This window comes from Tamandua tetradactyla, chromosome 5 (genome assembly GCF_023851605.1).
Source record: "Tamandua tetradactyla isolate mTamTet1 chromosome 5, mTamTet1.pri, whole genome shotgun sequence".
Taxonomy (NCBI): Eukaryota; Metazoa; Chordata; class Mammalia; order Pilosa; family Myrmecophagidae; genus Tamandua; species Tamandua tetradactyla.
The window spans coordinates 186,378,560-186,394,801 of NC_135331.1; the positions used below are offsets into that span (position 1 = coordinate 186,378,560).

Sequence of the window (16,242 nt, forward strand, 5' to 3'; positions counted from 1 at the left end):
GTCCTCTTGGCTCCTCATTACTAAGTCAGTTGAAGGGCCTGTTCTTTAAAGCAATTATAATTAAATTTTCTATCATTCAATGAATCTGGCCTTTTAGGATATAGATTATTAATTCTGAATAATATGGTTTAAATTTTCCAATAAATACCCAAAGTTTTAGGTTTTTAACATTTATTTAGTTCATTAAAAGGTGCCCCCGTCTTCTCCCACGGCACCTCACCACCACCTCCCCTTCCATGGCTTCTCTGCCCATTACATCACACTTCTTTGCTGCAGTCCAGACAACTGAAAATAAATAGACCCACTTGTGGGAAATAAGAGCCCGACAGTGGGAAAACATGATGCTGCGAGATGGAAAACGGAATCGCCAATTCCAGGAGCACAGCAGCTTGGGAACATCTCAGGAGCCCGGCTCGCTGGGGACCGTGGCTCTTTTAGCATTTCTTTCTGCCTCAAGTTCAGAAACAAGCTGGAGTATTTCAGGGTGGCTGAACTTTCCTGCAGAGCGAAAAGACAGAAAATGACATTCCCATTTTGGCGAGAGAAGAACCAGCCTCTCCACAGCTTGATCCCAGGGCTCGTGGGGCACTCTGTCCCGGGATTGGCCTGCACTTCACTCAAATCAGAAGGCGATCACAGGTCTGGGAGAGGGGTGCATTCCCTGCCCCCCGATGCCAGCAAGGCTGCATGAGAATCAGGTTCAGAACCATCATTTAGAACAAAGGGAAACGCAACCTGGCAGTTCCTGAAAGCCTCCGCCAGGAAACACTGAAAAACCTGGAAACCTCACCTCTGCCCATTAAGACTTGTAATTAATTAAGGGAGATAAAGCATTCACATATAAAAAGACAAGGAGCAAGGCAAAGCTGACTACGCACTCCTCCAGGAGGCAAACAAGGATGCAGGAAGCTCTCTACCTTTACTATGGACAAGTCACCACTTTTCAGGGCTCAAGTCTCTTCGTGTCAAATAAGGAGCTTAGACTACATAAACCTTCCAGTTGAATACGATTCTGCAAGTATTCTCATGTTTCATTTTCTAATTTTAATTGTGACTGTATCATAATGAGTGATAATAGTGAGTGTGCCAGTTTGAAAGTATTATGCACCCCAGAAAAGCCATACTTTAATCCTGATTCCAATCTTGTGGAAGCAACCGTTTCTTTTAATCCTGATTCAATACTGTAGGTTGGAATCTTCTGATTGGATTATCCCCATGGAGATGCAGCACGCCCAATTGTGGGTATTAACTTTTGATTAGATGGAGATATGACTCTACCCACTCCAGGTGGGTCTTGATTAGCTTACTAGAATTCTTTAAAAGAGGAAACATTTCAGATAGAGTCAGAAATGACAGAAGCCTCAGAAACGATAAAGCCGACAGAAACTTCAGAGCAAAACTGACGGGCAGAGAACAAAGACACGGATGTTTGGAGATACGTGGAGCCCAGCAGATGCTGCCAGGAGATGTTCAGCAAGCCAGAACCTGGAGAGAGCCAAGGGAAGCCAGGAGATGAAAGCCAGCCCTGGAGAAGAAAAGTGAGGAACCCCCACAGGAACAGAGGCTGAAAGCAACGGAGCCCAGGAGCAGGGGACCAGCAGATGCCAGCCACGTGACTGCCCAGCTGACAGAGGTTCCTGACCCGTCAGTCTTTCTTGGCAGAAGGTAACCTTTTTATGTTGGTTCCTTAGTTTGGACATTTTTACAGGCTTAGAACTATAAACTTGTAACTTATTACATTCCCCTTTATAAAAGCTGTTCCAGTTCTGGTATACTGCATTCTGGCAGCTTTCAAACTAGCACAGTGAGAAAACTGCAAAGAACCATATAAAAATGACTTCTATTTTAGTTGTATTATTGACAAAATATGCTGTCTTGGAACCTAATCATTGTTTATAACAGAGTCAGTAACCTTTCTTCAAAGAGCCAAATATTTTAAGATGCTGTGGGAAATTAGGTTTCTGTTGCAACTACTCAGTTCAGGAGCTGTTACGGTGAGTTACTGTTACTCCTGTTACAGTGCAGATGGTAGGATGGACAACGTGTAAACAGGTGTGACTGTGTTACAATAAAACTTTATTAGCAAAAACAGGTGAATGGCCAGTTTGGTCCATGGGCCACTGTTTGCTGACCCCCGATCTATAACATTACTCTATTTAACTGAAGGCAAACATCTCTGAGCCCTCCCATATCGAGGACAGACAAGACATGGCCTTGGACCTCAAACAGCTCACCCTTCAGCGGAGGGCGGGAAGGGGACCCAGAGAAGCACATCATCCAGTAGGTGCAGGTCAGGCTGGTTCCCTGCTGAACCCGGCAGCTCCTGAAAGCCTCCAGGCAAGCTGTGGGCCAGTGCAGACTTGGGGAAAAGAGGGGAACGATTCCTGCTGATAGGAGGGTCAGTAAACAAGGCCAGAGGGATGGACAGCAGTCGATGGCAGGGGCTCTGAGGACACTCGAAGGTGTCAGGGATTTACTGTGGAGCAAGAGGAAAGCCACAGGAGATTCTGTAATACAAATGTGATGACGTCTGAGCCTTCAAAGGAAGAAAAACACTGAGACATGCAGGATGGACTCGGAAGCCTGTAGGGAGGTGGAGTAAGGAAGTGACTGTTAAGAGTCCACTGCAGAAAAAATGAGGGCCTGGTCCAGGACACAAGAAGTGGGGCTGGAGGGAAAAGAAGGGAAATAGAATCGACAGTGTATGGCAAATCACATCCTGAACATGGTCTGTGACCTCCCTCCATGTGGTCAGGCCTTGGGTGGGTCCTGAGAGGTGAGAGAAAGGCTACCACACGTGGTACACTCGCGGGAGATGGGGGCCAAGCTTACCCTGAAGATTCAGGGAGGAGGGGAGAGGACATTTTATTCCAGCAAGCAACAGGCATCACTAGCACAGACTCCTTAGCCCCACACTCTGGAAACTGTTGCAAAACAAAGACAGCTAATGTTTACGAAGGTTTATAAATGCCAGTGCCTGTCTGAAGCACTTCCATGAATTAGCCTACTATATCCTTAAACAACCCTGGAAAGTAGACCCTGTTATGATGCCCATTTTACAGATAAGGCAATATGGCCCAGAGAGGTTAAGTGATTTATCAAAGGTTACACAGCTTGTCCGCAGCCAAACCCTGATTCAAAAAAGCAGTGCAACTCTAGGGCTGTGCTATGAAGTGCTAGAAATGAAGATGGTGACTGCAGCTGTTTGGGCTTTTCCTTTTTCAAAACTCTACCTCTTATCTTACACGACCTTGTACCTGCACAGCATTTCCAGATTACACAATGCTCTCACATATACACTCTTTCTTAAATCTCAGAAACAACCCCTGACCCAAGTAAGAAAAGCTTTATGCTTCCCATTTTTTCAGATCAGGACATAGGCACAGAGAAGTCAGGAGATGGCCCGGGGAGCACAGCCAGGAGACCGTAGAGTGAGAAGGGGACGCAGCACACACATGGCATGCACGTGGCACGGACGTAGTATGCACGTGGCACATACACAGCAGGTCAGCAATGCTCCCGCACACCAACCCACGCCTGACCAGGAATCCCAGTTTCTTTCCACATCCCGCATAAAAGAAGAGGATAACACCGGGAACAAGACTCTGGTCGCTACACCAGGAGTTAGCCCAACCAAAAGGCGCTCCTGCTGGGAACTGAGGAGCACCTGCTGTGGAATCGTAGAAGTCCTGCAGCCGGCCCGGCTTATTCTCAAGGTCTTCATATTCAGACGCCTGCAGTATCATCTCACACTGGTCCAACTGCTTCACGAACCTGGCTTCTGGACTAGACTGGGTCTCGTACTCCTAAGGAAAGGAACAATTAAAGCAGAATGATCAGGGCTGGCACGATAGGATGGTCTGGGAAAATCCTGGTTTCTGATACCCAAAATCGGAGTCACAACAAAAGGCACATACAGCAGCAGCCACAACTGGGAACTGGATAGGAACCCTTCACTGAGAGGCTTCAACAGTAACTTCCCCGCTTAACCCCAGGACTTCTGCAAGGACATGCTCACAATTGCACGGATTCTACACCATGCCTCAGGAGTCTCTTTTCTTTCTCTTGGCACATGCAAGCTCTTTTCTTCCTCTTGATTCTTGCAAGCTCTTAATATCCTGACCTCATGCCAAGATCAGTATACTTTATGCACCTGAGTAGCTTAGATCTTAAACCTTTCAACTTCAAACAGACACTTCTAAGCTTCTCAAACTTTTAAACTTTCCTCTCCATTTAATGTCAGGTTTCCTTTCCTTTGTAAGTGAATTTCTAGCTTTACTTTTGGTTACTGTTTTGCGTTGGGAATCTCTGTCCTTCCTTTCCACGTAGGCAGATTTAATCCAGTCCCTCTGTGGCTGGAGGATCCCCAAGATCTGAGAGTTTTGCAGGAAGTCATGGGTGTGCCTGGGTTGGGGTAGGGAGGGGGGCAGGGACACCCCTTTCTTCCCTTTCCTGCTCCCCTGACCCGGCCCTCCTCAGAGCACCTGGACCCAAGCAGAGACCTGCTCCCTACAGCCCCATGTGTGCCACCCGGGCACCAGTCCCAGGGACCCCACGCAGTCATCCTCTGTCAGATCAAAGTGTCCCCGATGTGTGCACACAATGAGCCTGTTGCGCCTGCTTGGCAGGGTGGCAGGGTGTGACTCGCCAAGTTTCTTACTTTTTATTAAATACCTTATTTTTATAAAGGTATCCCAGAGTATGTTAAGCAGGTAATTAAATAGATAATTACACAGATAATTAAAAAGTATTGGGGAAGTCCCTTGAAGGATGGGAGAAAAAATACCTAACTACTAAACTTTACCACTACTTTACTTACTCTTTGGACTCTGACAGAACTAGAAACTGCAGAGGGGAATCATTTTAATATGAAAAAAAATACATTGTGTTTTATTTCGGTGGCATTTAAAAATAATTACATTTTATTTAAGAGTTTACTCACAGTCATAGTTTTATATTTATATTTAATGCATTCAAATTCCTTATTTAATGAGAAATAGGGAATGTTCCAAGCACGGCAGTCTAGGACAGACACACAGTTATTTCTCAGGTTCATTTTCTACCAAGGAGGCAGCGCGGGCAGAAGGGCATGGCAGGGGGACGGAGCCTGGAGGACAAGGGGCCACGGCATCTGTGGGGAAGGTACAGCAGCGTTCCAGGTGATGGGATGGATGGCTGCAGGGAGGAAGAGGCTGAGATGAAGGCAAAGCCAGCTCCCGAAAGGCCAGTGGTTGAGGCTAAGGTCTTAGCTTCACCCTGCAGCACTAGACTTCGCTGAGGGACCTCAAGCAGGAGGAGTCATGCTCAGCTGTCACTTGAGAAAGAGCGCCCTAGGTGCGGGGTAAACCGTGGCTACACTGGAGTAGAGAAAACCGGTCTGCGTCGCTGTGGCCCTGGCCGAGGAGTTACATGTATGTGAGACCGTGAAGATGGGGCTGAAGGGGCGGATCTGAGAAAAGATAAGCATGATGGACCAAACTGCGAATATGAATGAGGAATGTCAAAATGACTTCCTAAAATTGTCTAACATTGAGAATAATGATAACTGAACTGAGTGAGGATACTGTGGAAGTGATTATTTATTTTTGGATAGAATACATGCTGTATGAATATATCTTAACAAAATCTGCAGATTCAAAATAAATGAATAAACAGAAAGATTTACGTGCTGGAGAACATGCGGCAGTGTAGCAGAATGGGGTGCTTCTCTGGAGGGTAAGGCTAAATACAGGGTCGCCAGATGAGTAGGGAAACCCGTTACTGGGAATACACTCAAAAGAGCTGAAAGCAGGGGCTCGAGTAGACAGCCGCACACTGATGCTTATGGCGACATCATCCATGATGCCCAGTGGATGGAGGTGGCCAAAGGGAACACTGACTAGGCAGCAGAAAGGCGCGCTGCGGGATATACATACGATGAGATACCGTGCAGCTACAGAAAGGAACCAAGTCATGAGGCATGTGAGGTGAATCCACCATGAGGACATTACGTGGAGCAAAATAAGCCAGAAACAAAAGAACAGATACAGGATGGTCTGTTTTAGAAAATAACTTAAAAGAAAATTAGTGCCTAGATTGTAAGCTTTTACAGCAGTTACATTTATTCCTGAGCTTTAAGTGCTATTTCTAAATTCGGAGGCGCTGTCCTACGTGTATAACAAGCTGGTATTTCCCTGGAACTCTGGGTACCTGTGACACCTGAGACTCAGAGTTCTGCAGCTCAGAAAGTCAGCATTACCCCACACAATTGTGAAAAAAACTGAATGAGATCAGGCTTCAACTAGAGATAAGAAAGAAGTCAATCTGGTTGGAACTAACGTAAACTGGAATACAGGGTAAAGGATGATATTGTTTGTATTTTAGAACCTCCCCTACTGTGTGAGACCAAAAGAAGAGAGATTTATTTTGTCCCAAACCTAAATTTCCTGTAGCATATACTCTAATTCAACCTGAGTGAATAGCTCATCTAAACAACCCAAACACAGGGAGCCCAGAGTAGGAACGAGGACCTGCAATCCTGTATAGCTTAATGTAATGCCTGGATATATCCCAGAGTTTGTTAAGCAGATAATTAAAAAGTATTGGGGAAGTCCCTTGAGGGATTGGAGAAAAAATACGTAACTACTAAACTTCACCACTGGGGAAACCCCTGATACTGTGTCAAACATTAGGGATTCCCAAGTCAACAGGCCACGCCCTTGATCTTCACACTTGCTCTTGTGAAGTTTATTCATGTAGCAGAGAGGCTTAACCTACCTGTAGTTTTACCGAAGAGTTACTTCTAGAGGGCTTCTTTGGTTGCTCAGATGTGGCCTCCCCCTCTCTAAATCCAACATTACAAGTAAAATCATTACTCTCTCCCCTACGTGGGAGAGGACCCCCAGGGATGAGTCTGGCCCTGCTACTCTGGTATCGACAATGCCTACCTGACTAAAAGGGGGAAAAGAAATAACAAATAAGGCATCAACGGCCAAGAGATTTCAAATAGAGTTGAGAGGTTATTTTAGAAGTTACGCTTATGCAAGCTTCAGCTAGATATTGCTAATTGCCAGGGTATGCCAAGCCCCACCAACCCTAAAGAATATCCAGGGCTCTATCTGAGACTCTTAAGTTTCACTCACTGAGTTTATTTTTCAGAAACGGAAAACCTTCAGATGGTCCCTGAAACCCAGAGTTGCCAGTCTCTCCAACAGCATTAGTTGCATTCCCGTATTCACTATGTCAGCACCTCTTTTCAGCATAAGAAGGTGGAATGGTCACTGCCTAAATACTCCTAAAGACTGGGAGAAGGATCAAAGGAAAAGGAGGAGTTGTAACAGAGAAGACAGGATTTAACAAATGAGCAAACTGCTGAATCATACCGATATTTCCTTTTAGTCTTCAGTGTCTTAAAGCAGCTAGAAGGAAGTACCTGAAGATATGGAACTGTAACCCATGCCATGCTTTGAAATCTGTCCCATAACTACTTGTTAAATGTACTCTGAAATGGATCATTTCTTTGAAAATATATTTCACAATAAAAAATGTTTAAAAAAAATTACTTCCTACTTTCTGGCTTGGGTAGGTAGGTAGATAGTAAAATAGGGAGCAAAAAAAAAAAAGAAAGAAGAAGAAACAGATAAAAACCTGACTAATCAAAGAGATTAACAAAACCAAAGCATCATGGAAAACACAACAAAACTAGGGGACAGATGTTCTCTTGAGTCCCAAAATATATGTGGGAGGGAAAAACTGCTTCCATACGAGGAGGGCGTCCACCCCACAAGGAGCTCAAGTGAGGAGCAGCCAGCCTGGGCACACTCTCCAACGTAAACTGAGCCACCCCTTCCAGGACAGGGCCCCACCCAGGGAGAAACTGCCGTGGGTGAAAGAAAAACTTAATGGGATAAAGATAACAGAGATAAAATGAAAATGTCCAGATAAAAGTGAGGAAGGAACAAGGTGAGGAGACTGCTGAAAGAAAACTATTGTCATGGTCAGGTTCACGTGCCAACTTGGCCACGTGGTGGTGCCTGTTTGTCTGGTTGGGCAAGTGCTGGCCTGTCTGTTGTGATGAGGACATTTCATAGAATTAGATCATGAGCATGGCGGCATCCACAGCTGATTCCACTTGTATCAGCCAAGGGGAGTGTCTTCTACGATGAGTGATGCTTACTCTAATTACTGGAAGCCTTTTAAGCAGGATTCAGAAGAGACAGTCTCTCTTTCTACTTCAGCCGGTGAGCCGGTGGAGTTCGTCCAGACCCTCCATCGGAATGATCAGGTTCACAGCCTGCCCTGTGGATTTTGGACTCTATGTTCCCACAGTTACGTGAGACACTTTTATAAAAAAATTTTATTTACGGATATTTCTTATTGGTTCTCTAGAGAACCCTAACTAATACAACTATATTTAAAAAATGGAAGGAGCTCTGTGAAGCTTAAAAAAAAAAAGCTTTCTAAGCCAAGCTTCTTTCCAAAATTTCAGGAAAACTAATTGCACATGAAAATTAACAACAGGGAAGCGCACGGGTCGGATCCCATACCAACTGACCATAAGATAAAGATAATAAGGAACAAAATAGTATCTTTATAGGCATAAAGACATAACAGAAAGTTATGCTCAAAGGGAAAAAAGGTCATATCTATAATTACTGCAAAAGGAAAAAGCATTACGAAAATGAAATGACATGAAAAAACAAAATAAAAAGAATTAGAAGTATAAAGTCTTTTGAGAAATAAAGGCTAAGCAAAAGGAACACAAGGGTCATTAAACAATATAAATAATGTCTTATAAGAAAAAGAAATTAAAAAGGAGGTTAAGTTTCAAAGTCAAAAAGCAGTGAAGAAATCCGCAAATCTATGGCCAACTGATTTTTGGCAAGTATACCAGGTTCACACATGGGAAAAAAAGAGTCTCTTTAGCAAATGTGTGAAACACTGGATATCTACATGCAAAAGAATGCAAGTGGAACTCCACATCTCACACCATATACAAAAATTAACTAAAAAAGGATCAACAACCTAAATATAAGAGCTAAAACTATAAAATTCTTAGAAGAAAACAATAGGGAATATATATTCAGGACCTTATATTAGGCGATGGATTCTTAGACTTTATATTCAAAGTGAAAGCAAAAAAAGAAAAAAAAATAGATAGATGGTGCTTCATCAAAACATTCTATGCGTCAAAGGTATCGATACTAACAAGAAAGTGAAAAGACATCCTACAGGATGGGAGAAAATACCTTAGGAAACCATATCTGATAAAGGTTTAATAATCAATATGTAAAAAAGAACTCCTATAACTCAACCACAAAAAATCACCCAATTTAAAAATGGGCGAAGGACTTCAACATTCTCCGAAAAAGATACACAAAGACCAACGAGAACATGTAAAAATGTTCAACATCATTAGCCACTAGAGAAATGCAAATCAAAACCGTACACGCTACCACTGCATACACACTGGCATGGGTAGTATTAAAAGGACAGAAAGTAACAAGCGCTAGTGAAGAGGCAGAGAACAGACGTCTCACACACTGATGGTGGGGATGTAAAACGCTGCAGCTGTTGTGGAAAAAAGCTTGATGGTTCCTCAAAAAGGTAACAGAATTACCGTATGACCCAGCAATCCCACCACCAGGCATATAACCCAAAGAATTCAAAGCCGGGACTTGAACAGATATTTTCACACTAATGTTCATAACAGCATTATTCACAACAGCCAAAAGGTAGCACAACCCAAGTGTCCATCAGCAGACGAATGAGAGACAAAATGTGGTGCATGTACACAGAGGAATATTTTTCAAACCCAAAAAGGAATGAAGTTCTGATACATGCGATGATATGGATGAACCTTCCGGACGGCATGTTGAGTGAAATAAGCTGGACACAGAAGGGCTAATATTTTATGATTTCAGTTATATGAAATAACTAGATGATACAAATTCAGTCAGGAAGTAGATTACAGGAAACCAGGGACTGGGGGAGGGGGACGGGAAACCAGGAAGCGTCTGATCAATGGGAGCAGAGTTTCTACTTGAGGTGATAGAAAAGCTTTGATAATGGATGGTGGTAATAGTAGTATAACATTGTGAATTAATACCACTGACCAGCATACCTGGAAGTGGTTAAAAAGAAAATTTTTATGTTGTATACATGCTATCACAATAAAACAAAAATAAATGAAGACTATAAAAAGGATTTGAGAAAAAGTGGCAAATACTGAAGACAGATAAAGAAGAATCAATATACAAATATAAATATATATATACATACACACACACATATATGAAGCCCTGAAAAAATACAAAGTATTATACTTCAAGAAAACTTCCTCAAAATCAAAAAAAAAAAAAAAAAAAAAGATTTTTAAGTTCATATTCAAAATGCACACCAAGTACCTAAGGATTTTAATCTAGGACAATCAACACCAGGACACATTCTAGTAAAATTACCATAACTTAGAGAAAAGCTTCTTTGGGTATCTAGGCAAAAAGAATGTATGGCATATAAATAAAATAAAATTATAATCAAACTTTGACAGCAATGCTTTATGCCAAAAGAAAACAGGGAAGTATATTTAAAATAGTCAAGGAAAGAACCTCTGAGCCAAGGATTTTATATCCAACAAAACTGACCTTCATGTAGAAAGAGTACAGAGAAACTGTACTAAATGCAAGAATTTAGGCATTATTTTCCCCATCGGTCCTTCTTGAGGCACCTACTAGAGAACCAGTTTCAGACTAAATGACTGCAGAGAGCCTGACATCAGGACTGGCAATGAACATCAATATAGAGGTGGGTGTAGAACTAACACTAAATGAGGTTTCAAAGGGAGAGATCACAGCTCATAATGTTTAAACGTTCCAACAGTGCAGATCTAGGACAACCATACAAAAATAGGGAGAGAACAGAGATTGCACAGGCAAAACAATTGTTTAAAAACTGTTCTAATAATTAGAATTGATGGTGGAAGACTAAAAACGGAAGAGAAGGGGAGGAGAGCAGAGGATAATCAACTCCTTCCTCTCCCTTGGGAAAAGGGCATCCCTACCCAAAGTTCTAAACGCACGGACTTCATCTTGTGAACCTCCACTTGCCCACCTCCCAGCACTCTCCCCCAGGGCCCCAGGGCCCTCACTCTGCTCTACATCAAACCTCCCAGCAAAACAATGCACTGCATTTTGGAGGATAAAATGGGGACACTTTTTTAAAAAAAGAAAAAGGGTTAATCCAACTATATATTCAATTGCCTGAACTTCTGACAATGCTGAGACGAAATTTTAGGGGCGGAAATCCAAGGGCAGCTGGTAGCGTGGCATTCATCAAGGGCGAGGGGCTCTCTGTTATGACTTGGGACTTACGAGGGTATTTCCTTAAAGCTAAATGCAGGACACAGGTAGTTCAGGGGGAGAAGGCTCGCCTTCCATTCAGCCCATGCACTTCCCAAAAAAGGGAAAAAAAAAAGCTAAATGCAGGTAGTGGGTGGATATTTTTCTACAATAGTTTAAGGAAAAAAGTGGAAAGGCACTTGGCCTGCTGAAATTTGATTTTATACTTCTATGTCGAAACACGTATTATAATCAAGGGAGTTTAAATACTTTAAATAGACGTGACCCTCTGGGCTGATAACTATTTATAGTGGTGAAAAGCTGTGATTAACATCACAGAAAACAATCAACTGGCATTTTCTATGTAGCTAGTACTTTTCTAAGTTTCATGGGTACAAAATGATCATATTTTCTTCAACGAAAATCAGGATATATGGCCTGGAGACAGAGAAAATTAAGAGCCTACTATGTACCAGGGAGTATTCTAAATGCTTTACAATACATTAATTTAATTCCTGCAATTCTATAAAACAAATTAAAAAACAAGTATATAGGCAGAGAGAAAGTATTATGGCCATTTTACAGATGAGGAAATCAAGGCACAAAGAAATAAACTGCCCGAGATGGCATAGCTACGAAGTTAGGGAGCAGTATTTGAACCCTGAAGTCTGATACCAAAACCCATGTACAAATATTGGAGGGTGAATTATAAAATGCATACGTTTGGGGGCTGCAAGGGTAGCGCAGTGGAAGAATTCTCACTTGCCATGCGGGAGACCCAGGTTCAGTTCATGGCCCATGCAGCTTCTCCCACCACCAAAAGAAAATGCCTAAGTTGGTACGATAGACCCCTACTTACACATAACTTGGCATGGTGCCACGAACACAATAGGAGACCATAAACGCTTTTCAATTAATCAACAAACAGCACAAAGACAACAGAAAACCGTGAACTAGGAGGCAGGGTTTGGTGTGGCTTTGCACCCACTAGTGGACAAGGTAACGCTTTGGCCCTTAGCTTTCTCATACATAAAGAAAGAGAGCTGGAACAAAGTTTTCCTCCGGTTTCCTTTTTTCCTCTAGTTTTAACTTTACAAAATTCTAAACAGTAAAGATTCAAACAGAGAGAATATAGAAATAATTGGAGAATAGGCAAGAATATAATAAGGTACCAAAGTCATCAGAGAGAGTGAAAGACACCAGCATCCCTTTCTTAGGTACTACCTGGAGCTAGACTTTTCTGTCAGACCAGTCCGCTAGTCTGCAAAAATCACGTATCGTGCACAGAAAGAAAACAATCCCTTGGTCCTTGAAATCGCAGGTGACTAGGCATGGGGAGAAATGGTCAAAGAAATTAGGAAAGTTAATTAAATCTGATGCTTCCTAATCACCAAGGTACCTACAAATAACAGTATTTTTCTTTTCTAACTTGTTGTATTACAGTTCTGTTATATACTAAAAAGAAGAATGAAAGCCACGACCTGTCCCACTAATCCCCATTCCCCTAACAGCACTGACTCCTGACTGGACTGTGTCACAGAGGTCAGTGTGGTAACGCAACCTCTGACTCAGCCCCAGCAATGGACTGGCAGAAAATTCTGCAGCTTTTCAGGAGCCCATGAGCAAGCCAGTGATTTCTATACCCAACCCTCAATGCTTACAGGCATCTTTTTCTTTTAACCAAACATCTAATCTTTAGACAGAAACCTACCTGCTCACATAGTATCATTTGTTACAGAAATCAGATATTTAATGTACAAAACAATTGGGATATTCTTTTAGAACAGTATGAAGACATATGGGCAGCCTTAATGCAATCCCTATAGAATATACATAATATATAATAGATTGAGTCAAATGTACTGTCTCTGCACATGAGAAAGAGTTTTCTCAAAGAAGTGATAATGACTTCCAAGTATGTGTGGGATACACCAAGGGGTCTTACTAGAAAAGCCCTTTATTTGTTGAGTGGAGAGGCTTTGGTTGGCAGATGGATTTTTTCATGGTTATAATGGGGAATTTCCATTTTTAATGCATAATATAAAGGAAAACATTTGTCAGTAAGGAATAATGTTAATTTGAAACTTTCTACATAGAAACACAAAATAAAGGCAAAATACATGGAATAAAATTCTGAAATACGTCAATATTGTGTAAGAACACTTAGAAAAATACTCTAATGCAAAAACAAATGCATTCAATTGATGGCAATTTTTTATTCCAAATTATTTGTGCTTTTGCCACTTTCTACTTACTAATAAGACATGATGTAATATTTATCTTATTCTGTACTTCTATATGACAATTCAAATGTAAGCATTAAGAGAAAAAATATATTAGGAACAATTCTAATGCCCCAAACCCTCTTCATAAAATAGCATTAGGTTTTAGGGGCATAGACTTTTCCTTTTAAAGATTTCCAGGTAAGCCTAAATAGCCATACATCCTCACAAGTGTTTTATACACACACACACACACACACACACACACACACACACATCTCATTTGAGAATTAAAACCGATTTTGTCTGTACCTCTGGAACTCCTGTGATCTCACAGAGCTGTAGCAGCAGCTTCATTCAGAGGCTCTGCAAAGTGTTAAGGAGAATTTACGAGCCATCTAATATTTATTATGCACAACTACAAATTTTTAAAATGTGCCACTGTTCACTTACGTGATCCTCATTTTCCCCCTCTGGGCCTTAATAGAAAACAAACAAATAGAAAGTTTCTCCAAATCTTTCTTAGTCTGCAAAGATGAATGAGGGTTAATATCAGAAAGTAAAAAAGCTCACAATTATTTTCCTCCATGTCAGTCACGGGCATCCCCCTTATCACCAATACAAAAATGTCATCTGTTGCTTTTATCTTTTAAAGTTGCTGCAGATGAGACAGCAACAATTCTGAGAGAGAACTCTCACGTTACACCATGGCCACTGGGCACCTGTCCTGAGACCTTTAACAGCTTAATTAACTCAAACAGTTCCAGCCCTAGGGTTTCCCAGAGAGATTTTTGGCCTCTAATACCTACCTTGTGAAATTTAAACCGAGAAAAGCAAGTGCAGGATGTTCACAAGATAGTATTATAATAATAGACACCTAAACAGAAGGTGTGTGCTTTTTATTCTTATATATGAAAGGCAACCTAATTCCACTCTGTTTGCTCCATACTTACAAAGAGTTCCCAGAAAGCACACTTAAAAGTACATACCTAACAAGGGATACTCTTTCCTATAAAAACTTGTTATATCAATGGGTGCAAGGGTAGTTCAGTGACAGAATTCTAGCCTGCCATATGGGAGACCCGGGTTTGATTCCCGTTCCGTGCACTTCCCAGACAAACAAGCAAAACAAACAAAGAAATCAATAAATGATGCTGCAAAAATGGGATACTCACATGGAAAACTAATGGAATGTGACCCCACCATACAGCACACAAGAAAGAAAAAAACTTGTTACGCCCAGTAACAGATACCAGCCTGGACAGGTTCTCACTGCTATCCTGCACATACTTTGCAGGTTTAAATTTGACAAGATGGGTACTAAAAGCCAAAAATCTCTCTGAAACCCTAGAACTACTTCCGATTTCAGCATTTTTCCATTTTCTAAAAATAAGACACACACTGGGTAGATCACAGAACGGCTCTAGTGGAGTCTGGAGCAATACTCAGATACCAAACACATGAAATCAGTAATGAAAAATACTAATTTTTCATTAGTATTCAAAGCATACTAATTTCACACCAAGGGGGAACAATGGAGACTTGAGTAGCCTCATGGGTGTAGCTCAGATTTTGCTGTCAAATGAGTTCAGGTTTTACCACAACTGAATGTTTTAAAAACTGGCTCCTGGGCTTTTTTATATACGTATAACCTGGCATTCAGTGTTAACAATGAAGCCAATCAGGTCAGAATTAAGGTAATTCAGAATACAGAGGTAAGGAAGACTGGCTATATTTTAGAACCTCATCTACTCTTTGAGACCAAAATCAGGAAGGTTTATTTTGTCCAGGACTTACATTTTCTATGGCACATAATCTAACTCAACCTGTCTGGACAGATCATTTAAAGAATCCAAACACAGGGAGCCCAGAATAAGAACGAGGGCCTTTAATCCTGTATAATTTAATGCAACACTTAGAAATATTATATCCCAGAGTATTTTAAGAAGATAATTAAAAGGTATTGGCAAATCCCTTGCAGGATGGGAGAAAAAATATGGAACTATTAAACTTTACCACCAGGGAAACCCTGATACTGTGCCAAACATTAGAGACATGCAAATCAATAGACCAAGCCCTTGATCTTGAGGATTGCTCTTGTGAAGCTTATGTATGTAGTGGAGAAGCTTAGACTACCTACAGGCATGCTGAAGAGTTACTTCTGGAGGACCTCTGTTGTTGCTCAGATGTGGCCTCTCTCTCTTTAAACCCAGTTCTGCAAGTGATAGCATTGCCCTCCCCTCTACGTGGGACATGACATTCAGGGGTGAAAGTCTCCCTGGCAACATGGGCTCAACAATGCCATCCTGATAAAAAGGGGAAAAAGAAGTATAACAAATAAGTTATCAGTGGCTGAGAAAGTTCAAACAGAGTTGAGACAACTCTGAAAGTCACTCCCACACAAGCTTCAGCTGAACATTGCTACCTACCATAACTTGCCAAACCCTAACCTAAACCATTTCTGCCAATCCTAAAGAACACTTAGGGCATTAGATAAGATTCTACAAAGGTTCCATGCAATAGGCTAACTTTCCAGAAACCTACAACCTCCAGATGAGTCCCTGGACCAGGTAAGTCCTGAGATGCAGAGGGGCCAGCCTCTTCGGAACATCAACTAGGTCCGTCCCCCTATCCTATACTACTGAAGGCCCTTCAACATGAAAAAGTTAGAATGGGCATAGCCCAAATATTCCTAAAGAGTGGAA

General features: G+C 41.7%; 1 protein-coding gene across 2 annotated transcripts in view; it reads right to left on the reverse strand.

Moving 5' to 3' along the window:
• Positions 1–154: 154 nt before the first annotated feature.
• The window catches only part of HDDC2 (HD domain containing 2), a 32,144-nt gene continuing 16,056 nt past the window's right edge, over positions 155–16,242 (reverse strand). For both annotated transcript variants that reach the window (XM_077162811.1, XM_077162810.1), the window contains 2 exons: positions 3,668–3,806; positions 155–498 (listed from right to left, as the gene is read on the reverse strand). In XM_077162811.1, coding sequence (XP_077018926.1) covers positions 401–498; positions 3,668–3,806 — 237 coding nt within the window. In that variant the 3' untranslated portion in view covers positions 155–400. The remainder of the gene's footprint in view (positions 499–3,667; positions 3,807–16,242) is intronic.